Source organism: Lentinus tigrinus (genome assembly GCF_003813185.1).
Source record: "Lentinus tigrinus ALCF2SS1-7 unplaced genomic scaffold L226scaffold_48, whole genome shotgun sequence".
In the NCBI taxonomy this organism is placed as follows: domain Eukaryota; kingdom Fungi; phylum Basidiomycota; class Agaricomycetes; order Polyporales; family Polyporaceae; genus Lentinus; species Lentinus tigrinus.
Genome location: NW_027137957.1, coordinates 5480 through 29147, shown reverse-complemented (window position 1 = coordinate 29147; position 23668 = coordinate 5480). Strand labels below are relative to the sequence as shown.

The following is a 23668-nucleotide window of genomic DNA, read 5'->3' as shown; positions in this document are numbered from 1 at the left end:
CTCTAGAGTCTACGACATCGTGCACACTCCCGGGTCGACCCCCTCACGCGCACGTGTCACGCCGCTGGCCGCAGCGAGACGCACGACGCACGACTCGCGCGGGAACTACTGGCACAGTGACAGAGTCTGGCTGGCTGGCACTCCGATTCCGGGTTCTGAATCGGGCCATCCTCCCCTCAGTCTGAGGTTCCATCGCTAGACTCGGACTCGGACTATGTGTGGCACCGCCCCCGTCCTCGTCCCGCCCGTGTCGGTGCCCTCGGCGGACCCCTCTCGATTCTCGATTCTCGAAGCTCTGAAGCTCTCGGGGTTCGTGTATGCGCTGTCCTGTCCGAGGAAGAGCCGTTCGTCCCTGGTCCCTGTCGAGCGGCTGGATGAGCCGCTGTTGAGGCCCTTGGCCCTTGGGGAGCTGTTCGACTGTTCGAACTTGACCGGGTGCTGGTCGGGTCGGGTCGCCGGACTCGCCCGCCGCTTGTGTGCGGCGTTCCGCGCGGGAGTGGGAGTGAGAGTGGGAGTGGGGCGTGTTCGTTCTCGTTCCGGGTTCGAAGTGTGCTCCGGGTTTGACGTTGACGTTGAGGGAGCGGCTGTTGCTCGGCTCAGGTACGCGTGCGTGGACGAGGATGAGGGTGAGGATGAGGATGTGCGCATGAATGTTGACGGGGAGGGTGGTGGCGAGGCTGACGCCGAGAGTCAGAACGACGACGACGGTTCGGAGTGCGCGCCGGGCGGGGATGTGAAGGTTGCCCGATTTGAGCTTGCGCCTGAGGACCTGCAGTGGGACGTGCCGGCCATCGCTTGGGACGAGACGATCGGGCGGGTGTGTATCAGCTACTCGGTGGACACGAGGCGAGGATCGTGGTGTTTGACTTTGCGGCGGGGCGCCGATGCAGTGAGCAGAACGGATGTAGATAATCTCGGATTTCTACGTGATATGGGTTCTCGTGTATGTACAGGACGAGGAGGGGATAGACTTGGATGGATCGGGATGGACGGAACGGAACCGCGCAGCCTCGTGTACTGTGCGTTGTGTGTAGTGTGTATGTAGATGATAGCGAACAGGTGTCTCGTCTCATCGACGGCGAGCCCCCGCAGATTGAGCAAGCGAGAAGTAACCGCCTGTGGTTGCGCCGTAGAAGAAAGATTGTCCACGCGCTGCGAGAGAGACTGCGGGGCGGAACGTGGCGATGGTGAGCGCTGGGCTGTGACTGTGACGGCATTATGCATAGTGGGACGTACACGATCTGACGCCTCCGGACGTGAAGCCCACGCATTGAAGCAGCGCACCCAGGATTCTAGCGACGACTGTAGAGACGACGGTCAGCCTCATCCGATATCCAAATCCATATAGACAGTACGCACGGTTAAGAACTAGCTTGATGGGGAGCATGATGAGCCAGTGCAGGAGCTCGAGCACTCCCCACACCAACTGCACGACAGCACCGAGTAGTGTGCAGATCGCGGGGACGAGGGCGTACAAGGTGAGACAGATGACGACGACTGCGGCGACGACGAGGCCGGCCATCTTGACTTGCTCGGGGTGCTCCTTGACCCAGGTCAGGCCAGTGTGTGCTGCAGCATTGATGTCTCGCAAGAGTGCTACCAGGCGGGAGTGAGATGTGTCGGCGCGGACATTGAGGGATGAGGAGCGTAGTCGAACATACCTGCGAAGAGTTCGCGGATTCGTTCCCAGTCGATGCCCGATGCTTTGCGGGGCGTGAGGTCTGTGTTGGTGGGAGATAACGCCAGGAGTGACACTCACGGAGCTCAATCTCGGCGGGGAAGGAAAACGTCGGGACGGTGACCTCGGCCGGAAGAGAGAGGAGGACTGGACAGTTACGCGAGCGTGAGCGTAAGAGACGCCATTGGCTAGCAACGAGAGAGAAGGGGCTCACCTTGCGGGATAGCGGGCATTTTTCGCAAGTCGCAAGGTCAGACCGGTAGGCAAGGGAAGAGTGAGAGCAAGAGGCTCGCCGCTCAAGGTGGGCTTCCCCGGGCGAGGTGCTGTTTATAGGCGCAAGACAGGCGGTTGCCAGCCGAGTACAGCGTGCACACGGTTCCTAGTCCTGCTTCCCGTATGTCGCTGCGGTAGGGCCATATGCGGGAGGAAGATGGACCGAATGGGTGTGACGCCGGGAGACGATCTTCTCCAAGTGACGCGCGGCGGGCCGGCCTCGACTCGGAGGACAGGACTGTCGCCGATAGAGTTCTCAGATGTCCTGTTCAGGACAGGCTGTGAGTTTATCGCCCTTCGAGAAGGCGCATCGTAGGCGGATACGGGCCTACCGCAGCAGAATGGCCGGGCGCGGGTTCCTGACGACCAACTGCCAGTGCGCGCTGTATCCCAAGAACAACGGTACGTATATTCAAGAGCACAGGAACGGTAGCCTGAAGGGGATCACCATGGTCACCGCAGATGCCAGGGGTCCCACATGCAAACGAAGCCCGTGGCGGAACGAAGACCTAGGCGATCAAGGACGTCGGCCTTTGTCTCCAGCATCAGCAGAACGACGCCGATCTCGTGCGAGGTCTACTCTTGAGCCTGCTGACGACTCCGCCGTGCGTCAAGGTAGGGAGAACGGCGTGCCAGTGTCCCGGTTTTGCCGTGAGCGACGTCAGCACTGGATGGGTGGGATAGCGCATAAGTTAGCACTTCGTCACGACAAAGCATCTTAAACTTCAACTTGAACCGATGTGCCCAGAGGAAGCGGGCAGTGCTTGCGCGAGGAGAGCGACCGTGTACGATAGAGGTTGTGACGCGCAACTGATCGCTGCGACGAGTTCCAAATACTGTCGCACCTTGGTATATGCGTACGAACCTGGTAGGACGGCGGTACGGTTGGCTGCCTCGGACGCTCCTTCGAATCGACGCTAGATATGTGTCAGACATTCATTCGAGTGGAAGGTCCGATATATATGCAACGTACTCTCGAAGATGCTCAAGCTGTGAGAGAGAATAAGGCCGAGTCGATATTGTGGTACTTTGTGCGTAGAGGAAGACGAACTACCGTCGATGCTCTCAGAAGCCCGAGAAAGGTAGCGTGCACGCTGCGCATGCGCGATACCGATCCTGCTACACCAGGTTACATGTAGCGAGCGAAGGTTGTCTTGGCTCACCTATCACCGAACAAGGTCGCGTAATGGGTCAAAGGCGTTGGAACGGTGACAGTATAGGCGGTGCATAGGCTTCCTCACGCACCTTTGTAGTCGCATATATCCCGATGCAGGGGGAACCCGCGCTTGCAATGCGAACATTCTGCACGTTGGTGCGAAGCTCGACGGGAGATCCAGGAGTGTCATGATGAACTGGTACCAGACGGATAAGGACGTTCACGAATCCGTATCGCCTCGACAAGGTGATGGGCGGAAAGTAGAATGTTGGTCTCCAGCAGCCTGCAGGGCGACGACGGGAACTCCAGCCTAGCATACCCGAATACCTGCACAAGATCTTGCCAGTTCTGAGTCAGCGATGCCTCGAGGTCCTGGAGGACTGCCAAGCGACGAACTCACCTGGAGTCTTACGTCGGAAATCGGAGACCTATGAGGAAAGCGGATGAACAGAAGGGCGCGAAGGAGGGAGCTCTCGCGCGTCGCCAAGAACACGACGCGATCACGTGGACGTTATAGTTACATTGACAGTAGGTAGTACAGACTCCAAAGCAGGGGGTGTACGATACAAAATACACATAGACGATACAGGTCCATCGAGATGTTAAGACGATCGGGGCTCAAAGTCAAGAGGAGAAGAGAGACTCGTCGCCGTCGAGGACGAGGGAGCTGATGCGGTGGGTGCCGCCTTCTTCCTTGATGCTGCGCTCGCTGCTCGTCAGGGGACCGAAGGTGACATGAAGGGTAGATACTGCTTACTCTGCAGAGGCAGTCACCTCGGCGGGCTGCTGCGCATTCTTGACGGTCCAGGCGAACTTGGTCGTAGGCTGCGGATGGGGACAGGTGGAGACGTGGAGAGGTGCGGCAACGGACGGCATGCGAGAAAGCAGACGTACCTTGGACGACGAGTCCTGCGCGACAAAGTTCGCGCTCTCCGGGTTCCACTTCTTCTGGAGCCGCAGAAGAGCGTCCTTGAGCCCCTCCTTGTCGACGTGCTTCCCGTTCACGACCCCCGTGCAGTCGTGGGTGAACCAGTTCGCGAACCGGCTGCTGAAGACGTCGACGGGCCCGGGGCCCATGCGGATGTGGAGCGATGCGGGGGGTTTGTTGAAGTGGATGTAAGGGGATGCGAGGAGGGTGGCGAGGCGGTCTTGGAGGAACTCGGGCGAGGTCGGGGCGAGGTCGGACATGGTGTACGGACGAGAGAAGATGGGGAAAGGACACTGGGCGGTAGCGGTTGCCGCGACGGTGGGTCTGATGGTGTAAGAGAGGAGGGCAAGAGCAGCGATGGCTGGGCGAGAGACAAGCACCATTCAACAGACTCGGCAAGAGATGGACGTTCCGGTCAAACGCGGGTTACGAGCAAGACCCACCCTCAGCCAGTGATGACGTCAGCCTTTCCGCCTAGACTCGCAGGCGCTTAGTCTTTTCTTCTCTTCGTCTTCTTCCTCCGATATTCTGCATGCAATCTTCATAGCTGTGATTCAAGTATCTGGACTTGGTCGGTTATTGCCTTCTTCGGGATGCGGCTCAATATTCCACCTTCAATCCGACATACAATACGCATGATCCAGGGAGTCAGCCCGTTCACTCAGCATGCACGGCGGCCCGACACTCTTCGTCTTTCTCGCACGTCTGTGTGCACAAAGTATGATCGTTATGATGTCTTTTGCCTCATGCCATCTCATAATCGACGCTCCCTCGAGAGTATGTATGCAATGCAAATTGCAGAGGATCGTTCAGGCAACCAGGCGTGCTAGATCTGCAACGTTTCGTGTACGCGAAGCCTAGGGTTCATCGCAGCGGTCGTGAGCTCACAATCTCTGTCGTTCGCATACCGTTACCAACCTCATACGGGTTCGTGTCCGTACAACATGCGCATATTTTAAGAACTGATCGAACCTCCCCTCAGGCCAATCTCATCCTCCTCCCCCATCCACGAAAGTCCACTGCACGTAAGCCATTGTCGTTCACCAGTACTTATCATATTCGGATCTGGCTACACTTTAACAGACCCAGACAAATTCATACGCACGCTCAGAATGCGTCCCCGAGCTTCTGCACAGGCGCATATCGAAACGACTCTGAGTGCCAGAGTGACCTACTCCGCCTCCCGGACGAGATGAGCAGCTCGCCGACACTCCGCTTGTAGACCGTGGCGATTTGCTAGATACGATCAAACTCGATGCAAAGTTGCAACAGTGGCTCGGCATTGGCGGTCAGCCAACTTTCCGTTCAGGAATGCATATACACCAAAAGTTCGAACTGCCAGTTCACGACTAGATACGTCCGCAGGATCTATAGCGCCTCACACCTTCTCCTCCGGCCTGCTCTCGGACTCTAGCCTTGCTCTCCTCGTCCTCACCAGCCGCCGAACGTGGCGACATCCACACCATACGAGCCCCACCCCGCCCGGGATTGCGCAGAACCCGCCGAGGATCGCGGCCTCATGCAGCCCCAGTCCCTCCGAGTCCGCCTTCGGGTCCACAAAGAGCGCCATTCCCACTGCCGCGGAGAACGCGACACCCACGAGCACCAGGCAGAAATAGAGCAGCACGTCCGCCGCAGACAGTACGTGCAGCGGCGGGAAGACGCCCTCCTCCGCCATCTGGTTCTGTGCGGCGCCCGCTGCCTGGGATACACTCCCCGGTCGCCGACGCGCGTACCGGTGTCGTGCGGTGTAGAAGGCGCAGAGAGAGAACGCGAGGCACGCCCCGAGGAGCGCGCCGCCCGCTGCGGAGGCCTGGAGGAAGATGTCGATGTAGAAGGGCGTCGTCGGGTGCACGCGGGCGTAGATGTGCGTGATGACGAGCCAGCCGAAGATGCTCAGCAGGGTTGTGACGATCGTGCAGGCCGCGAGGATGCGCGTGCACGTGAGGAGGTAGTGGATGGCGCTTGAGTGGGCGCGGGCGCGGATGGATGGGGGAGACGATCCGGATGTGGTTGGGAGCTCGGATGGGGCGGTGCGTGGGGGATCGTGTGGTGTGGCAGGAGGTGCGGACGGTGAGTGCGGTGTTTCCGGTGCTGATACTGATCGCACAGCTACTTCAACTGCGTCCTTGTCCTTTTCGTGCTCCATCTCAGAACCGGAAGAGGGTTCGGCTCAGGGTGAGAGGGAAGTGGGTGCTTTCTAGCCAGGCTTCGACGCCGGTTACTTGTATACGCGGAGACTCACGCAATCTCGCCTTCGCAGATCTTGGCGGAGCACCCGTGTCGTTGAATCGTCTGCTCGCGTGAGCCCGGTATCGGAGGAACGTGTGCCTCGTCCAGGAAGGCGTACGCACCGATATGGCAGTCGCTCGCGCGTGGATACAAGCTCCGCGACCCAAGGTTCCCTTGGCCTCGCTCCTTCCTCGCCCAACGGGCACTCCGCACTCCCGATCGAGATGCATTATGCAAGTCGTCCGTCATTCGAACGCGTCCAAGAAGCATATTCGGAAGGTGCGTGGAATCTCCGAGGACGAGGAATGCTTCGGGCGGGGTGGCGTTGCTTCGACGGACTCCTGAGTTCCTGGAGTTGTGCAGCCCGGATACCATCCCCGAGGTTGGCCAAGAGAGAAGCTCCGAGAAGTGACCGGGTTTTGAAGCTTGACATCGAAGGGCCGGAGAACGGTGGCGGAGCGGTGCGTCGTGTGCGACTCTATGGGGGTTGGGTATCCCTTTTTACCGATGGTCAATCGGCGGGGTACGCAGCGTCGATCTCTGTTCGTGGTGGCGAGAAGAGGGAACGGGCGCAGTCAACTATGTCGGGACTGTAGGATTTCGGTTGAGGTCTTCAGGTACGCGCTAGTGAATCCTCGATACCGCGAAGAATCAAGGTTATAACTTGACCTGAAGGTAGCGGGAGATGTCCTCCCGTCGCTCGCTATACGGTATATCGATCGAGACCGGGCGTATCTGAACTTCACTCCTAATCACGAGACAGGCAAACTAACTTCTCGAACTTGGCACGACTTACTCGCTTCTCGCTTTCTATGGCCCCCTTGGAACACGGAGCTAAAATGAGTTCAAGACGCCTATTTATCGGACAAGGTACGCTTTGTTAGAGACGTCGTGCTCTGAAACAATCCTCATGGCCTAGTTTCGCAGGGCGGCTGCCTATCATTAATCGTCAAGCATCGATTTGAATCGACTTCGAATCGACCTCGAAACCCGTACTCTGACCGCCCCTATTATACTATCGCCCGGGGCCTCGTACGCCACACATGCACATAGCGTGCAGCACCGCGTGCTTGCGACCGAGACGGCCTGGAGTCTATCCTTTGGAGGATGCAAGCGACCATACGTGCGGGGAACTGCTGCGACATGCATGTGGTGGCGAGAATCCGGATGAGGTGTAGTGGGCGGGTCCCACCTTGCGAGAAGACTAAGTGCGATAGACGGCTCAATCCATAGCTCAAGAGGGTTCGTACGCTGATATCGTGGCTGGAACTTTCGGTAACTACTTGAGTCTGGTTCGTACTGTCGTCACCTGTGGCGATCTGTCCTGCTTGTCCGCTAAGTAGTGCTTTGTGAACTTCGAAATCATTTCATTTGAACGAACTACATGATGGCGGATAACATCAACGAATACACTGTCGAAAGACATCTATCGTACAAGCCCAATGTGCTAGAGTATCAATGCCTGGCTACACTGGTTGTCCCATTGCAGCCAAAGCTTCCTTTGCCGCCTTGTTTTTGGCAGCTCCCTTCGTTGCGGCGACTCCGACGCCCTTCGACTCTCCGTTTACTAAGAGATCCGCCCAGTATGAGTAATCCTCCGTACAATCGCCAGGACTCCACAGTACTCACTGACGCAGGTCATCTGCCACTCCCTGTTACCGGGCGGACCAACGAGCAACTCGTCCCAGGACAGAATGTGGAGAGCCTGCCGCTCCTGCAGGTCTATTCAGAAGTTCACAGCGTCAGCATGAGATACGATCAGAAGAGCATCCAATGCTCACAGTTGTTGAGCTGTACGGTCCAGCCTGCGAGCGCAAGTAAATACTATGCGGACAGTATCAAAGGAAATTCATCGAAACAGTGACTTACGATCGGCCATGATGTTGATGCGGGTGTTGAGTTTGGTGGGTGTTGAAAGACGAATCGAGAGGTTCTGTGGTTGTCGAGAACGTCTGCACTCACCGATCTTTTATACCGTCCAGTACGCCCCGGAGGTCCATATGTCTGTGTGCCGCAGTAGGAGGAGATGAGAGGCGTACCAGTCTATTGCGCCTCCGCAAGCGACTGAACGCCTCCGCAGAGCAACTGAACGCCTCCGCAGAGCAACTGAACGCCTCCGCAAAGCGACCGAATGCCCCCTTCCAGGACCGCCCCACTCGGTATACCAATGGCAACACCGTCATCCCCGCCGTGCATGACGGTGCATGGCGGCGTGGAGTCGTCGCCGTCCTTCGGGCGCCCAATCCAGGGCTAGACTGATGAAGAGAGGCGTACGGTCAGTCCCGCAGTACTACCCAGGCGTCGAACGTTGCAACATACCACATACGAAAGCATGTTGGTCATGCCAGCTTTTACTTGCCATTGTTGTCTGAAGCACGGCACGGGAGTATCACTGAGAAAGAGAAATCCTCTCCAAGACTTGGCCGGCGTCGCGCCCCTGGTGCGCCCGGTGTCAACGGAAGAATGAGGCGAAAATTGCGGTAGCGATAGCCCGTTGGTCTGGCGTCAGCGGTGCGCGGTCCGAGTTGGACGTAAGGCCTCCCGGGACGGAGACTGGTAGCTCGGTTTGTCGTGAGAGGCGACAATATGACTACCAGCCTGTCGCCCCGGCCACCAGACCGCGAATCGTTGGTGTCGTCATCCTTGGGGATCGAACTGAAGCGCGGAGCGGCTACTTACGAGGACCCCAGAGCATAGATATCTTCTAGAACCATACGTGAGTCTTAGTAACGCAAAGAGAGAACTTGAAAGTACTCACTCGATACCATGAGCGCCAGATGCTGCTCAAAAATAACCTCTGCCGGTCTAACCCTGCATCTGAATGATTACATGTTCAGATTCATACTCAGCGCGCACCGCCTTGGACCCAACGTGGACGCGGAGTGTTGTAGAATGGAGCGTAGTCACCACTGCACTGGGATCCGTGAGCGGATCGCTGTCCGGGCGCGCTCTTCGCCGCCGCTCAATACGACCTCTGACTCGTCGATGCTTACCTGCGATGCATGCAGCAGCATTTTCCAAGCTCGGGCCCGAGACGGTATGGAGACACGCCAATAAAGTCACTGGTGTTGACATGCTCGCATAATTGCGAGAGGCGTCGGATCGCAGCCTCGGCCCGGCGAGCGATGAAGAGTACTTACCTCGCGGCGACGAGGCTTGTGGAATCAAAATCGCAGAGTAGCATGTTCGCATCGGTCCATTATGTGGCGAAATCATTCGCGACAGGCTAGTACAAACTGTGTACACATGAGCTTATCTCGCGGGTAATCGGGTAAATGGAAACTCACCCTTCAACGAGGCTGTTCATCTTCAATTCAGGACTCGAAGACGACGAGAATGCGCCTACTCTAGGCCGACAAACTGGCAATTCCACCCGATGTATCCCGGGGTGTGACATAGACGAGACCTTCAGCGCCTCGACATAGATGTACGTTGTCCGGTATGCCCGGGCTGGGCCGCATTCTCGATAGAGCGCCACCTGATACGTAGCGTCGAGGATTGCACGACGCCGCGGCGTCGACCTGAAGGAAGCTAGTTTAGGTGGAGCGTGGCGGTACTCTCTACTCCGAGAGTAATCAGACTGATTGACCAGGTTCGAGGCAACGAGACAGCGTCGCCGTAAAGCACGGATCACGTACTCAACATACCAGCAACGAGTCTCCGTGCTGCGCCACTAGCACCAATCGTGCCCCTCCATACTTACTGGTCATTGACCACCATCGCCGCCAACGAGGCCGAACAAAGACTAACGCCCAGTGAGTTCCGAGGCGTCGTGCAATATTCGAGGCGGCAGCGTGTCTCTTCGAACATGGCAGGAGAATGGTGACGTATGCATCATAGAGAGCAGAAAGATACATGCACATAAAAGAGACCACTGACTTGAGACAAGACAGCGGAGATCCGAGTCATTGCGCCGGCGAGGTCGAGTATGAGGAAGGCGAACAAAACAGTTCAGTCCCAAAGCCGTAGATGAAAGTTGGTAAGAACGAGATAAGTAGTCACAGATAAGTCGATAAGAAATGTCCCGATAGCCCAATAATTAAGGGAAGTAAATACTCGGTTGTAACTCGGTTGTAACCTAAGTATGTACAATCCATACAACATCTCTCTTGCAACTCTCATCTCCGTCCCTTCAGGCTTCGACTTCTCCTCACGGATACTATCTAACGAAGGCATGTGTGTACCTGACGGCTTGCGGGCATCTCGTGTATCGGCATGCAGTCAACGCGACAGTCGACATATCTCTCCTCCGCACGCTGACACAGTTCTCCGTGTCGGCGAGGAGTTCCAGCTGACTAGTGTCGCTGCTCTGTTTTGGACCCGTCGTCTCTCTCTCGCTGTACTCTGCGTCACTGGCTGATTGAACATTCCGCATTCGCTCGACATCTCCAGGTCGACCTCCGATACGCAGTTCATTTGTTGGTGATCGTGATCACTATCGTCCTCGTCTCCTGAGCCCCTCCGCCGGTATGCAGTACGCGATCGACGACAAAGCTAAAATCTTGACTCTCTCTCTCCCTCGCCTACTTGGATGCGCTCCGAAGGTTGTACAGCAAATTTGTACGTATATCGGATGCCTTCAATGACACGGAACTCGGTCGATGGACTCGCCACGCCGGTCCATCTTGCCAGGAGGAGTAGAACCGGATCTGGCTGGGATGAGGGATGATGATGGCGTGGGCGTGAGCGACTGTGACTGTGAGTGTTCCCGCTGCTTGGGTCTCGCGTTGTTGGTTTGTTGTGTGGATATTGTCCATGGCAATGTGGGGCGGCGGGCCCTCGAGCTCGCTGGCCGGTATGAGTCCTGGCTGGATCATGGTGCATGTGGCGGTCAGACATGCTCTCTGGTGTCTCGACTGTCCAGAAATTATTCTACTGCGGTTCGGTGCTTGGAGGAACCGCGTGCATTGTGTCTGTCTCGTCCTTATACTCGTCTCCTCAATAACTCGTTTTCTACTCGCTAGCAATTGGCGTCGGATCTTCGTTACACGAGACCAAGAAAAGCCGATCTTGGCCATGCACGTATTTCTTCTTGATGTGAGGCGACCGCTGTCATTTTGGACTGATAGTTGTGCCACAAAGTACACAACGAGATGTATCATGTCATCGTGACACGAGGCGGAGCCTGGAGACTTTCAACGGCTCGAAAGTTGTCAATCCGCCTTCCTAGTTTGGTGTTCGTGCCCGCAGTTGTCTATGTGTACCGGCCCCTTTGAGCTGTTGAGAGTTGTCGTGCAACATCGACACGAGTTTGGGGATTCGCCTCGCCACTTCACGTGATCGTGTCCCATCGCTTCAGAACTCGCGTCGTTTTTGCTAAAGCGACGCCGTTGCACGTCCAGCACTTCATTGCTACTCCATCGTATCGCTAACGTTATATTTCGCCATGTCCGGCATCGAGTCAGACGCTCAGTCAAGACTGGAGCAACCGACAAGACTGCCAGTGCGACAGGGGGTTGGAGCACTGCCTCCGGCATCCTAAGTACGTATTATCCTGCCTCGACGTCGGATGGCGGTTGGGCTGAAGCGGAAGACCCGATGAGGCAAGTCCGCATACACGCCGCGCAGGCGCGGACCTGCCGATGCGCTGTCAAATAATTACTTGCGCGCTGTGAGTACTGTCCATCGTACCATCCCTTCTTTCCCTTCACCACTCACCGACCGCCTTTCGCCACATCCTCTCGCCATAGTCATGGACTCTACGGATAACATGGCCCGCCTTTGCCTCCCGAACGAGACAATTGAGCAGATTCTGGAGTACGCATGGACGTCCACCACCTCCGCTACCGAGCGCAAGGTGTTCTTCGCCACCCTCGCCACAGCTGATGCTGTCCTGCATACGCTGCTCTCTCGCATTGCGACACATTGCGTGATCATAGACGTCTCGCGGTTCAGTACGGACGACATGGACCTTTACGCGGACAGGAGCTACAGGGCGGCGGAGGCAGTCGTCGGAAACAAGCGGTCTTCCCTGCGGATCGACCAGTATTACAACCTCGAGCTTCCGGAGGACGACCTGCTCGCGTTCCGTCGAGACCTCTACAAGAGTTCACACCTCCGCATTGAAGGGTTCACGGGCGCAAGCGACCAAGCTCGCCACCACAGGGACATCTCTAGCAGAGAGACCGACGACACCCATCGTCGCACCTGGGGCTATGTCCTCGCAAAGCTCACGCACATCATCCCCGACGCCTTCTCCGTGACCGTTGCGCCCGCACCCGGCTCTTCCTGGCCAGTCGTGAAACAAATCGTTCCCGCGCTGCTCTTCCCCACACTCCGATCATTTCCGAGCCTCCGAAGCGTGCACTTCGCCACCTTCTTCGAAGTCCTCAACTATGCGAACCACAGCGCCGCCCCGCCTTACCTTCCCCGGGTGACCTCCCTCCGTCTCGCACACGTCCCGATCTGCGAGTGCCCGAGCACCGACTGGCGCCCTCGCCGTGCCGATGGTCACCTCGCGTGCTGTCTCGCTGCGACGCTCCTCGAGAGCTTCCCCAATCTGCGCCACCTGCACATCGAGAGCCCCGTGTTCCTCAAGACGCTGCGCCCGCCTGCGTCGGTGGAGACGCTCACGCTCGACGCGCCGCCTGTGATGCGTATCCAGGGACGCCAGGCGTTCAGCTCGCTCATCGAGTACAACGTCAGCGCAGCTGTCCGGCGCGGGTTCATGTCTCTGTCTCCGTCTCCGTCTGGGTCCGAGTCCGAGTCTGAGTCCGTGCAGCCGGACGTCACTGACGAGCGCAGGAATGGGAAGCGGAGGAAGATCGTCGTGCGCACGGGCGCGGAGGAGCCGTTCGGGTGGGTGAGCGCCAAGGCGGCGTGCGACGAGGCCGGGATCGAGCTCGTGAAGGTTGTCGAGTACGTCGAGCCCGTTGTGCGGACGGACCCGATGCTCATTGCTATCAAGAGCGCTGACGGGGTTTCGGTTTCTGTGCCCAAGCGTCCGACCGTGCTTGAGGCTGCGCAGATGATGGCGGCTGAAGTGCAGCGATGAGTAGTAACTGTACTGTACTGAATATGGAGGACAAGCATCGGGGTTTAGTGCGCCCGCTTTCGGGTTCCGGTGGATGTACGTACATACAGTGAGATCGCGAGCTACGTTTTGTTCCTGAGCTGCTCGACAAGGGCTTTATGTCTGAGGAAGATTCGACATCGATGTTGGAACGTACTAGTACTTGGAAGGAAGGGCGCCGGTGCGCCCGGACGGTAAGTTCGCATATGACAGAAGGTGTTTGCTAACCCTACCTCCGTATCCTCAACTCACTTTTCGTCTCGAGCTGCATTCAGTGGAACGACTAGGCACATAACCCGCACCGAACAAGGTGTGCATCAGAAACTTACACAGAAGGCCGACTAGCTCAGTTGGTTAGAGCGTGGTGCTAATAACGCCAAGGTCGTCGGTTCGATCCCGGCGTTGGCCAATTTGACTTGTACGACGGTGTTTTTATTATCATTACACCGCAAAGTTCCCGTGTGGTGGGAGCTCTCGGTGAATAGAGTGGACGTCAACATGGTATGGAAGGCAAGAGTCAGGAAAGTTAGGCAGGAGGAGTCCATTGGGAGTGGTTAACCAGTAACGCGGTGGCACAACACATGTATCTGCTGTGTATGTGTCGGTCCTGGTCAAGCTGCTGTGACCACTCCCGCGTACAAACTATCTACACAATGGGTGCCCCGATTTGCTCCAGGACGGAGTGCCGAAAAAATGGAGAGTGGGATTCTGTTTCATCAGAAAAGCCTGGACGAAGACGATGATTTCTCGTGGCCAGCAAAAACGTGGCCGCACTCGGCTCTTGAATGATGAGAGTGGGATTCGAACCCACGCCCTTTCGGACCAGATCCTTAGTCTGGCGCCTTAGACCGCTCGGCCATCTCACCATGTATGCCGAGTGAATGTGATACTCTATGTGAGTACCGGTTCGCGCACAGAAACGGAATGAGCAACGGCGAGTCGAGACGACACAGCTGACAGCGAGCATGCCGCGTTGTGCAGTCGCAGTCCTATTTAGAGTGCTAAGCTGCCGGAACTCTGAACAACAAACCGCGCGTCGTAAATGCGCTTGTCGGTTCTTAGACTGGTCAGTCCAACGCGACCGGCGGCGCGCACAAGTTGGGAATTATCCGACCCCAGGCACCCTCCCTCCTCCTCCCGGGGAAAGTATGCGCGTGTATGTATGCTTTGATTACTCGGGAAAATACAGTGCTACGGCTACCTACTACGGCCTACCTCCAGCCTCAACGCGCACGGTGGCAAGAAGTGAGGTGAGGCAACAAGGTTGTACGAGGAGGGGGTATCACAACGCCGCACAGATGCACACCGCGAGCGGCGGACATCTGACCCTGCGACACACGCGGACGCGGGACCAAGCTCATTGCTGCGTACGAGAAGAGAGTAGTACTAGTATGCCACAACAAACGGACGAGGAACGGTGGATGCGCGCGCGCGAGAAGACCTGCAAGTAGGGACGTCGACGACGGGAGGAATAGTAGATCGTGATTCGTGATTCGTGGATCATGGATTCATGGGGTCGCGAGACGGGTAATCGGGATTTCGGGGTTTCGAGGTGGTAGTGGTGGTAGTACAGGAGACAAGTTACGACACGTTGGACATTGGACACTGGACATTGGACATGGGGACAATGAAGCACGGACAGGACACCGACGAGGACGCGCGAGAAGGGGAAGGGGAGATGCCATCTAATGGGTCCGCACGATAATAGGTAAATGCTACAGTGAGGACAAGAAAGATACAAACAAGAGAGGAGTCCGTTAGGCCGCCGCGGCGATCGCAGACTGGTCTTGAGGGCCTGCGAGTGCGCCTTCTGGGACGCCGCCGTTTAATCGCGAGTCGCCGACCTGGTGGAAGTCTGCGCAACGCGTTGTTAGTCGTGAACGCGCGCGTAGGAAGAGGGGAACGTACCAAGGATCTCGCTGTACATCATGACCTTCCAGGTATCGACGGGGAGGTCCGCGTCGTTGAAGCTCCAGTCGAACTTCTCTGCCGCCTCGGGCTCGTCCGTCGGATCGTGATAAGGTGCGACGTACTCGTGCGCTAGGGACTCGGTCGCGGTGATGCGCTTTCGGGGGTCGAAGACGAGCATCTTCTCGAGAAGATCGATCGCTGCGGAGAAGGCTTCTTAGCGCGGCACGGGAGCAGACGGCGACAAAGGTACGCACCGACTGGGTCATTGCAGTGCAGCTTCTCGCTGAACGGTACACGTTCGCGTTTCGGCAGGCTCTGAACGAAGCGGAGGGTCTAAACAGATGGATGAGCGGACGGTCGCGTATGAGACTCAGAGCATACGCACGTTCTCGCTGGCGATGGTCTGGATGACGTCCTCTGGGGGCGTACCGAGCAGCTCAGTGATGATCGAAAACTGGTGTACATCTAGCGGGCGAGCGCGCGCGGGTCAGGTATGACGTATAGGGGACGCGAAATACACTCACGGTCCTTGCCCGGGAAGAGCGGCTTGCCCTCGAGCATCTCTGCAAAGATGCAGCCGGCGCTCCAGATGTCGACAGCGACGTCGTACTTTTGCCATGTGAGCATGATCTCGGGTGCGCGGTAGTAGCGGGTGGAGACGTAGCCAGTCATTTGGGGGTCTTGTATGCGCGCGAGGCCAAAGTCGCAGATCTGGGTGGCGAGCGTCAGCGAGGGCGACAGTATGCACGGAGGGGGACGCACTTTGAGATCGCAGTTCTCGTTGATGAGGATATTGCTCGGTTTCTGGGGCGGTGTTAGAGAGGGCCAAGTGCATACAGGCACTACTTACGAGATCCCGGTGGACGACGCCGGCAGAGTGGACGTACTTGAGACCACGGAGGATCTGGTAGAGGAAGTACTGGATGAACTGCTTCTCTAGGGGGCGGGAGGTGAGGAGGCGGTGGAGGTCGGTGCCGAGGAGCTCAGTGACAAAGTAGCTGAAGGGCGGTCAGGCCGGAACAACGGGGGAAAGGACGGGTACGCACATGTCCTCGAGTGGGGAGATGAAGACGTCGCTCAAGCTGATGATCTGGGAGGAGGTGAGCGAGGGCGGGGAAGAGAAGTAGGGCAACGGACGTTCTCATGCTGGATGTGCTTGAGCAGCTTGAGCTCGCGGTATGTGCGCTTGGAGAGGACGGGGGTGGAAAAGGGCTTCATGATCTTCTTGATCGCGACGGACGAGCCGGTGAGCTGGTCCTTGGCGGAACTGGGATGCATTGGAACAGGTTGGTGAACGACGCTGGGGGAGACTCACCATACGAGACCAAACGCGCCTGTCAAGGGGTCGGTATGGGATCGATGGATATCGCAAGAGAGAACTCACCCATTCCTACAGGCTGGAGGTCGACATATCTCGTCGTGACCTGGGAGAAAGAGGTGGTCGCATCGCGAACGATGAGCACGAGCACACGCGACGCACTTCAAATGAAGTCCCGAATATGCTGAGCTTGACAAAAGACATGGCGCGGGCGGGCGTGCAATGTTGAGGAGGCGAGAGAGAGGACGAGTGCGGCGGGCAGGGGTCGAGCAGACGATGGCAGGTGGCGACAAGTTGAAGATTGCAGGGCGGGGGGAGAGGATGGGTCGAGGATGAGCCGAGGATGCCTTCCGCGTCGCTTATCTAAGACGCCACCTTCCTAACCCTACTCCCGCATCCCCCTGCGATCGCCCGTCCCCACTCATCCCCTGCCCCTCCCAACTGGACTCTAAACGACCGATGCCCATGCCGCCGGGTGCTCTCTATGCCCTCCATTTTCTGTGCCAATTTCTGCCCACAGATGCTTCCGCTGCAGCGCGAGCGACGAGGGTAGGGTTAGGATGACGTATGTGGGGGCAGGTACGTGGAAGCACGCGGTCGTTGCCCTCTCTCGACCCGCCAACTCTCTTCCCGCCAATGACGTCGTTTGTCGCAGCTTGCCTCGAGTGCAGAGAGCGTGCCTGGTGAGCGAAACCTAGGAAGACGAGAGCAGCGCGACGCGTCGTGCAAGTATGGGCGTTTAGTAGAGTGTGAGGTCATCGCTGTGCCCTGCCCGCGCCACTCTACTGACGTCAGACCGTTCAGCCTGTCGCGCATCGGTACTCGACCGCCGCGTTTTCGCTCATCGCAATCGTCAACCTCAAAAGGCCTGATTGCTGCTATGCCATTGCCAACAGAATTCGGGTACGCCTCCTGCACACTTACTCGCGTATACAGTCTGGAGGTCTCACGTTGGTAGGCGTTCTCAAGGCTTGGGGTTGGGCGCATTCTGGCGGGGTGTTCAAGACCGATGAGTCCAGGGCGTACGAGCTATTGCTATTGGGTGAGTGCTTCTTTGGCATATTGTAGCGGAAGGTGCAGCTGCAGCAGAGATGAATGTAGAGTGCTATACTGTCGTGCCCGCGTGATTACGCAGAGTTATAGACGAGCGTGCCAGGCTCGAGCCCGCGCACATGGTACGGGGTAGTAGCGTCCATCCACACTCGCGTTATAAAGTGCGTGCACCCACCAGTCACCATGGTTCTCGCCATGCCACGACATCGCGCGACGCGACAACGTTGCACGGAACGCATCGTAAGTCAAACGTGTTACATACCCGCAGAAGCGAAACTCACCGTCCCTTGGCACAGGACACGCAGGCGCCCTCCCCGAAGACGAACGTCCGGTCCTGACGAGCGAGCCATAGTCCACCGGTGTTCACGCGAGCTCAGTAGGATTCCTCGTCAGAATGAGACGTGGGCTGGAGACGACCCAAGAGCGGACGCGGGCCTCAAGCCTAGCTGGGATGCCCCAAACATGCCGCAGCTACGTCCCAGATCCGTCCTTTATGTCGTACTTACCCTCCATCCTAGCTCCTAGTTCTCCAATTCGAGGGCCGTCATCGGTCGCGGGCCATGCTAGTCCTCGCGTTCTATGGTTACGCCTCTCGTATTCGTCCTGGCTCCTGTCTGCTGTCTCGGATACTCACTTGGTCGCGCATACATTCACACAGAAGGCACGCTAAGTCAACGCGCGGCATATCCGACGACACGGACACTAACCCTGCGCACAGGACACGCACACCGACGTCCAACCCTGCCATATTGACCGACGACTCGGAGCAAGCTGAAATCTGTCGCAGCTCTCGCGCTCGAGACCCCCGGAGCGTCCTCGTCGTCCCTACGTCCAGGGAGAACGGCAGCGGCGCGTACAATACAAGTACGGGACGCCGACTGCTGGCGTCTCGGAGGCTCGAATGCCCAAAAGATGCCTGCCTGGCAAAGAGCACGCATGTACGCGACCAGCTGGTGTAAGAGGCAGATTGCGACAATGCGGCAGCATCATCCTGGGTGCCGTGCGGGTGCCTTGGCCTCCGGGAAAGGAAACCGCCGCCGGTACGTATTAAATGCGCATCGTGAGTACGTCGCAAGTAGCATAGTGTCCACACAGGCCATGTGTGGAATTCCGACATAGATATCCGATGAAAAGGCTTTTGGGTGGTTCGATTGCAGCACAGGGTACTTAGCCGAAGATGTAACCACCTATTTGCCGTGATGCTATCCAGCGGACGCCGGTCTGCGAGCCTGCCGCGTTCGTGATGCGGCTGATCGTCAAGGGTAGACGAGATGAACTGACGATGAGCGTACCGAGGCTGGAGGCTGGGCCATCCTTTCATCGAGCGTGTCTTCGTGCGAGGCGAGGCGCATAGCGCATGAGGTAATAGAGTCGTTGCGCTAGGACAGCATTGTCGATAGAAAGTACCCCGAAGCTCGAAGTCGTCTCTCCGGAATCCTCATGCTTCGACCGCCTGAGCAGGAGGGGAGTGAATTCTGACTTGAAGCAGAGTTGCGCTCGTGGAGGAGATCCGGGCCTGCACTCGTCCTCTGGGACTTGGGAGCGACAGATCGAGGGAGGAACGCCGTGCGCTGCTTGATAGAGCCGTCTGAGGGAGAGAGAATGGAGGTCGGGGATGTCAGGACCCGACTCGCATGCATCCGGGATAAGCTCTAGTGTAGTACTTGCATCCGTGGCCGCAATCCGTTCCCGTCGAGCGTTGCTGCAGCCGTCCTGCGAGTCGATCTGGGGTTCTCCAGCCTCGGAAGCTCCACGTTCAGCAACGTACACGAATTGCGGTGTCAGTGGTATTAGCATAACGAACCGGTACGCACATATAAGCGAGAACGCAGCGGGCGTGTTATATACACTTGGGACCCTGGCGGCGAGCACGGATTGTACGCTATGGTCCCCGACTGTTGGACTGGGCTCCAAATTTGGATGTCTGACGCAAGGTGAGACCGCGCGAATTCGGGGATTCGGATTCCTACATACAGTGGATAGATGCTCCCGCGACAAGGAAAAAGTGCGAACGGTTATCTTGCGGCAGTAGAGTCGTTAAGAGCGAGAATGTAACCTATCTCTTTGACTTGACCCGGAACTTGAGCGAATAGAGGGATGGGAGATGGTGTGCGAGGTGCCGGGTTCCCGACGAGTGTACGGTTTGTGCCGTGGACACTGGCTCGGGAGGCCTTCGAATGGCGAATGGCCGTGATATCGGTGTATTGAGTAGCCTCGAGGCTAGACGAGGTGGACTGACCGAGCGTGTCGTGTCGGATTCATGCGAGTGAGGTGACGGGGGAACTACTGTACGTGTGAATAGGACTAGTAGTTGTCGACAGAAACTTACTTCTCGCCTCTCCGGAGCCACCAAGCTTCGACCTACCTTGAGGACTTGGAGCTTGAAGCACCGCGAGGTTCGCATCCAGGACATCGGCCGTGCGGAAGCTTCGACCTCAGGAAATAGAGAGCGACAGATTGAGTGAGGAATAGTTTCCCTGGACCTTTCCGCCGTTTGTTTGGTAGAACCACCCTGCGCACTGGAGGTTGAGAGAGAGAATCATATCGGGCGTCGGCACGGAGCCCGCCGGCGGAACGCGCGACGCGTCTGGGCGTCTGACGCTGACTGCTGTTGCTTCTGCTCGTCCAAGTCGTCCGCCGCCATGTCTTTTGTTCGTGCTTCCTTCGCTGCCCGCTCTGCCGTACGCGCTCTCTCATCTACACACGCTGTCCCTGCCACTTACTCAACGCTGCATAGTTCGCGAACGCGCGTCGGTACTCGACTGCGCCCTCCGCGGGCAAGTCCTCCAACCTCCCCTACGTCCTCATCGGTGCCGGTAAGCTTACACCCTCCGACCCAACTCACCTCGCGCCTGACACGAACGTCTACAGGCACCGCTGGCCTCGCCGGCTACCTCTATCTCAACGGCAGTGAGAAAGCCCAAGCCGCCGCGAAGCCCAAAATCTCCGACAAGAGCCCGCTCGACCCGCAGAACTTCGTCGACTTCAAGCTCAAGAAGGTCGAGCCCTACAACCACAACACTGCCAAGTGCGTCTATCTTCCCCTCTCTCTCCCGCATGCTCGCGAACGCGCCCGCGCAGGTTCATCTTCGAGCTCCCGCCCGACACCGCGTCCCTCCTCCCTATCGCCTCATGTGTCATCGTCAAGTCCTCCCCCGACTCCCCCGCCCCGCTCGTCGACGCCAAGGGCAAGCCCGACATCCGCCCTTACACTCCCATCTCACCTTCTGACCTCCCGGGCGAGCTTACGTTCTTGGTGAAGAAGTACGACGAGGGCAAGATGTCCAAGTACATCCACGAGATGAAGCTCGGCGACAAGCTGTCTATCAAGGGCCCTATCCCCAAGTTTGATTACAAGAGTGCGTCTCATTTTTCCCTCTGTATTTCTCTCCATTTTCTTTTTCTCTCGAGTTTCTTGCGCCGTCGACCACGTCCCGGCGTCTGACGCGTGTATATGCCGAGCTGCTGACGGAAGGCCTTCGGCATGCGTCACCCTCGCAGTCGCGGCGGCTCTCCGCGTCTCGCGGTCGAGCTCGCAGGGTTGCGCAGTCGTAGCAGACAGAGCTGCGGGAGTGCGCGACGATGGCGACCTCTCTGGCCCCTCTTGTCGCACTTCCTGGCTCGTCGTGACCAGTTTAGCGTTGGGTAGACGAGCGCAGCGAGCTCAAAGTCAGAGCTTGTACCGGACAAGACTTGCAGCTGCCTCGAAGCGCGCAGTAGTCCGAAGCATATGTGTCTGGCGATTCTTCTCTGCGAGTGATACGGCGCGCAGCGCGTCCTGAACACAGCAGTGGAGCACCACAGTTCAAGGCATCGTTGCGTGCGTCGGCTGGTGATCACATCGGACATATACATGTGCGCGTACCGGCACCGTTCTTCGAGGGTCGAGGCTCTATCCAAAGCCAACCTAGCGTTGTGCAGTCTTCAAGCTTGCGCTTCAAACAGTCCGTACCGGCGTACATACCATGACCCTCCTGTGGCGCTCTCCCGGTGAACGCGAACGGCTGCACGTGGTGTATTCTGTGCACGTTCCCAGTCCGTACTCTTGGTGCCACGACTGCATGAGGGGGGCGTGCCTGTAATCGCCCTGTCCCCTCCCGCGAGTCAAGCCATTGTTGCCCACACTAAGGCCAAAGTCGCTTAGTAGTGCCGGACGCGTTTTGTGTCTTACCATAAGTCGCGGTAGCGATCACTCGACGCCGTGGGCATCACAAGTCTCGAACGTCGCTGCGCCTGTCTTGTATCCTTCGTGCACTAGTGCGGCCGCTTACCGTAGTTCAATGACGCTGGCCAACCTATGGTCGTTCGCCGGTTCCGGGTCTTGCTTTCTTCTGCCTTGCCTTCCCGCGCTCGCGCTGACGTTTTCGCAGTCAACCAGTTCGACGAGGTCGGCATGATTGCCGGCGGCAGTGGCATGTACGTCTCGCATTCACTTATTCATGCCCTCCCTCGCGCTCACACGCGCACGCGCACAGCACCCCAATGTACCAGATCCTCGACTACGCGCTCAAGGACCCGTCGAACAAGACGCGCTTCACGCTCATCTTTGCCAACGTGACCGAGAAGGACATCCTCCTGAAGGAAGAGTTCGACGCGCTCGCGAGCAAGTTTCCCAAGACCTTCAACGTCGTCTACACCGTCGACAAGGCCGAGCAGGGTTGGAAGGGCCCCACGGGGTACGTCAACCAGGAGCTCGTCATGCAGCACCTGCCCCCCGCGAACCTCGGCGAGAAGGCGAAGATCTTCGTGTGTGGGCCCCCTGGGCAGGTCGCGGCGCTGGCGGGCAAGAAGGAGGGGATGAAGCAGGGCGCGTTGGGTGGGGTCTTGAAGGACCTTGGGTACAATGAGGACCAGGTGCGTCTCGTGCGCATCACACGTGTATTCGTGGAGGCTAACTTTGACACTCGTCGTCGCAGGTCTTCAAGTTCTAGAGTAGTCGCTGTTCGATAGATAGCTTTCGTGCTCTAGACACGCATTGTACCCATTCGCCCACCCGCACTATCCCTACATGGAGGCGTGTGCGGAAGCTTGCTAGGTCAAGGTACGTGGCGGTCGACGATCCCTACGGGAAGACGCAAGGACTCCGGAGCGAGCGCGCGATGGTAACACCCCTGCAAACGGCCTACTGTGACGACGAGGGTGCACAAACGCGTTCAGCAGGACGACGTGCTAGGGAGGCAATACACCCGGATCACGACGCACACCGCTCAATCAGTGTCTTGGTATTTCGCCAGCGTGGGGGCAGCTTCGCCCGGGGAGAGGAAGATCGACACTCGGTCCACACAACTCGGTCACGCCTCGCAAGGAGTAGTAACCGTCCGGCAGGTAGGATGGCCACATTGCCGTTGACGACGCAAAGCGAGGTCAGTCGCCGCCGATAACTTCATACGCATCAAGCCGCACGGCGTCCTGTAGACCGTGACATCCACGGATCTGTGTGCGCTCGTGCGCGCTATCCACCTGCGATTCACCACTGGCAACGTCAAAGCTCGACCGTAGTAGAGTGCCCGTGATGTTATGGATGCGACACGTATTATATATATGGTGAGATGGCCGAGCGGTCTAAGGCGCCAGACTAAGGATCTGGTCCGAAAGGGCGTGGGTTCGAATCCCACTCTCATCACGAGTAATTCTGTGAGTCTTTTTGACCTGCACTATGTGCACTGGCAAAGATTTTCACCGGTGAATAGGTGGATTATTATAGGGGAACCCAGTATTCACTATTGCACTGCTATTTATACCCCACCTTGTAGGATATCCTACAGGGTAAGCATTGAATTTTGGGCTGAAAATTGGCATAGAGATAGGTGATAGGATGCATATGTATGGGGTGTGCAAAATATTAGCGTGACCCATGGTACCGTTTTTGAGAAATGACAGGCGGAAGGGGGTGTTGCTGTCCTTGTGGCTCTAAGCTACTATGTCGATATTGCTGTAGTAGAGGGCTATGCAAAGTGATGTATGTGGGTTTATATAAATATATGTACGTGTTTAGGTCACTATGCGTGAGCACACCCCCTAGTGTGGTCAGTCAAAGGGTTATGAGAGCATCCAGGGATGCCAGGGATGCAGATTTGGCGGTGACCCCAACCCTAGAATGGGGTAAC

At 57.5% G+C, this 23668-nt stretch overlaps 11 protein-coding genes and 3 non-coding genes across 14 annotated transcripts; 6 read left to right on the top strand and 8 right to left on the bottom strand.

Annotated features, from left to right (window-relative positions):
* Positions 1-29: 29 nt before the first annotated feature.
* L226DRAFT_275983 (uncharacterized protein) lies at positions 30-1146 on the top strand. Its single transcript, XM_067673520.1, has one exon. The coding sequence runs from the start codon at positions 215-217 to the stop codon at positions 1043-1045; it is 831 nt and encodes a 276-aa protein (XP_067529900.1). The 5' UTR covers positions 30-214; the 3' UTR covers positions 1046-1146.
* Positions 855-1969, bottom strand: L226DRAFT_539851 (uncharacterized protein). The gene is made up of 6 exons (XM_067681750.1): positions 1893-1969; positions 1760-1825; positions 1662-1703; positions 1360-1596; positions 1237-1302; positions 855-1164 (listed from the first exon to the last, which is right to left on the bottom strand). The coding sequence occupies exons 1-6, from the start codon at positions 1909-1911 to the stop codon at positions 1070-1072; spliced, it is 525 nt and encodes a 174-aa protein (XP_067529899.1). The 5' UTR covers positions 1912-1969; the 3' UTR covers positions 855-1069.
* A 1762-nt stretch (positions 1970-3731) lies between these two features.
* Positions 3732-4295, bottom strand: L226DRAFT_471870 (uncharacterized protein; the record flags this gene model as incomplete). Its single annotated transcript, XM_067676417.1, has 3 exons — positions 3732-3807; positions 3865-3932; positions 4002-4295. 3 exons carry the CDS (start codon positions 4293-4295, stop codon positions 3732-3734), a joined length of 438 nt encoding a protein of 145 aa, XP_067529898.1.
* Positions 4296-4602: 307 nt separating this feature from the next.
* Positions 4603-5335, top strand: L226DRAFT_275952 (uncharacterized protein). The gene is made up of 4 exons (XM_067673519.1): positions 4603-4881; positions 4935-4962; positions 5018-5060; positions 5119-5335. The coding sequence occupies exons 1-4, from the start codon at positions 4702-4704 to the stop codon at positions 5255-5257; spliced, it is 390 nt and encodes a 129-aa protein (XP_067529897.1). The 5' UTR covers positions 4603-4701; the 3' UTR covers positions 5258-5335.
* A 78-nt stretch (positions 5336-5413) lies between these two features.
* L226DRAFT_575644 (uncharacterized protein) lies at positions 5414-6184 on the bottom strand (the record flags this gene model as incomplete). Its single annotated transcript, XM_067685232.1, has 1 exon — positions 5414-6184. The coding sequence occupies one exon, from the start codon at positions 6182-6184 to the stop codon at positions 5414-5416; it is 771 nt and encodes a 256-aa protein (XP_067529896.1).
* Positions 6185-7733: 1549 nt separating this feature from the next.
* Positions 7734-8146, bottom strand: L226DRAFT_575643 (uncharacterized protein; the record flags this gene model as incomplete). The annotated part of the gene is made up of 4 exons (XM_067685231.1): positions 7734-7834; positions 7897-7989; positions 8049-8072; positions 8137-8146. 4 exons carry the CDS (start codon positions 8144-8146, stop codon positions 7734-7736), a joined length of 228 nt encoding a protein of 75 aa, XP_067529895.1.
* Positions 8147-10400: 2254 nt separating this feature from the next.
* On the bottom strand, positions 10401-11662 carry L226DRAFT_539847 (uncharacterized protein). The gene is made up of 2 exons (XM_067681749.1): positions 10812-11662; positions 10401-10734 (listed from the first exon to the last, which is right to left on the bottom strand). The coding sequence occupies exons 1-2, from the start codon at positions 11367-11369 to the stop codon at positions 10489-10491; spliced, it is 804 nt and encodes a 267-aa protein (XP_067529894.1). The 5' UTR covers positions 11370-11662; the 3' UTR covers positions 10401-10488.
* Positions 11663-11914: 252 nt separating this feature from the next.
* Positions 11915-13364, top strand: L226DRAFT_539846 (uncharacterized protein). Its single transcript, XM_067681748.1, has one exon. It carries the CDS (start codon positions 11978-11980, stop codon positions 13259-13261), a length of 1284 nt encoding a protein of 427 aa, XP_067529893.1. The 5' UTR covers positions 11915-11977; the 3' UTR covers positions 13262-13364.
* Positions 13365-13614: 250 nt separating this feature from the next.
* Positions 13615-13688, top strand: L226DRAFT_t263. Its single transcript has one exon. It is a non-coding gene; the product is annotated as a tRNA-Ile (tRNA).
* A 377-nt stretch (positions 13689-14065) lies between these two features.
* L226DRAFT_t259 lies at positions 14066-14145 on the bottom strand. Its single transcript has one exon. It is a non-coding gene; the product is annotated as a tRNA-Leu (tRNA).
* Positions 14146-15036: 891 nt separating this feature from the next.
* Positions 15037-16712, bottom strand: L226DRAFT_471843 (mitogen activated protein kinase; the record flags this gene model as incomplete). The annotated part of the gene is made up of 12 exons (XM_067676416.1): positions 15037-15134; positions 15188-15388; positions 15445-15523; positions 15576-15655; positions 15715-15901; positions 15953-15994; positions 16041-16188; positions 16237-16280; positions 16328-16457; positions 16506-16524; positions 16575-16614; positions 16671-16712. 12 exons carry the CDS (start codon positions 16710-16712, stop codon positions 15037-15039), a joined length of 1110 nt encoding a protein of 369 aa, XP_067529892.1.
* A 1165-nt stretch (positions 16713-17877) lies between these two features.
* L226DRAFT_275873 (uncharacterized protein) lies at positions 17878-18925 on the bottom strand. The gene has a single exon (XM_067673518.1). The coding sequence runs from the start codon at positions 18880-18882 to the stop codon at positions 18145-18147; it is 738 nt and encodes a 245-aa protein (XP_067529891.1). The 5' UTR covers positions 18883-18925; the 3' UTR covers positions 17878-18144.
* A 1278-nt stretch (positions 18926-20203) lies between these two features.
* Positions 20204-22492, top strand: L226DRAFT_575640 (cytochrome-b5 reductase; the record flags this gene model as incomplete). The annotated part of the gene is made up of 7 exons (XM_067685230.1): positions 20204-20242; positions 20299-20377; positions 20433-20589; positions 20643-20920; positions 21932-21977; positions 22037-22415; positions 22478-22492. 7 exons carry the CDS (start codon positions 20204-20206, stop codon positions 22490-22492), a joined length of 993 nt encoding a protein of 330 aa, XP_067529890.1.
* Positions 22493-23104: 612 nt separating this feature from the next.
* On the top strand, positions 23105-23184 carry L226DRAFT_t264. Its single transcript has one exon. It is a non-coding gene; the product is annotated as a tRNA-Leu (tRNA).
* Positions 23185-23668: the final 484 nt, after the last annotated feature.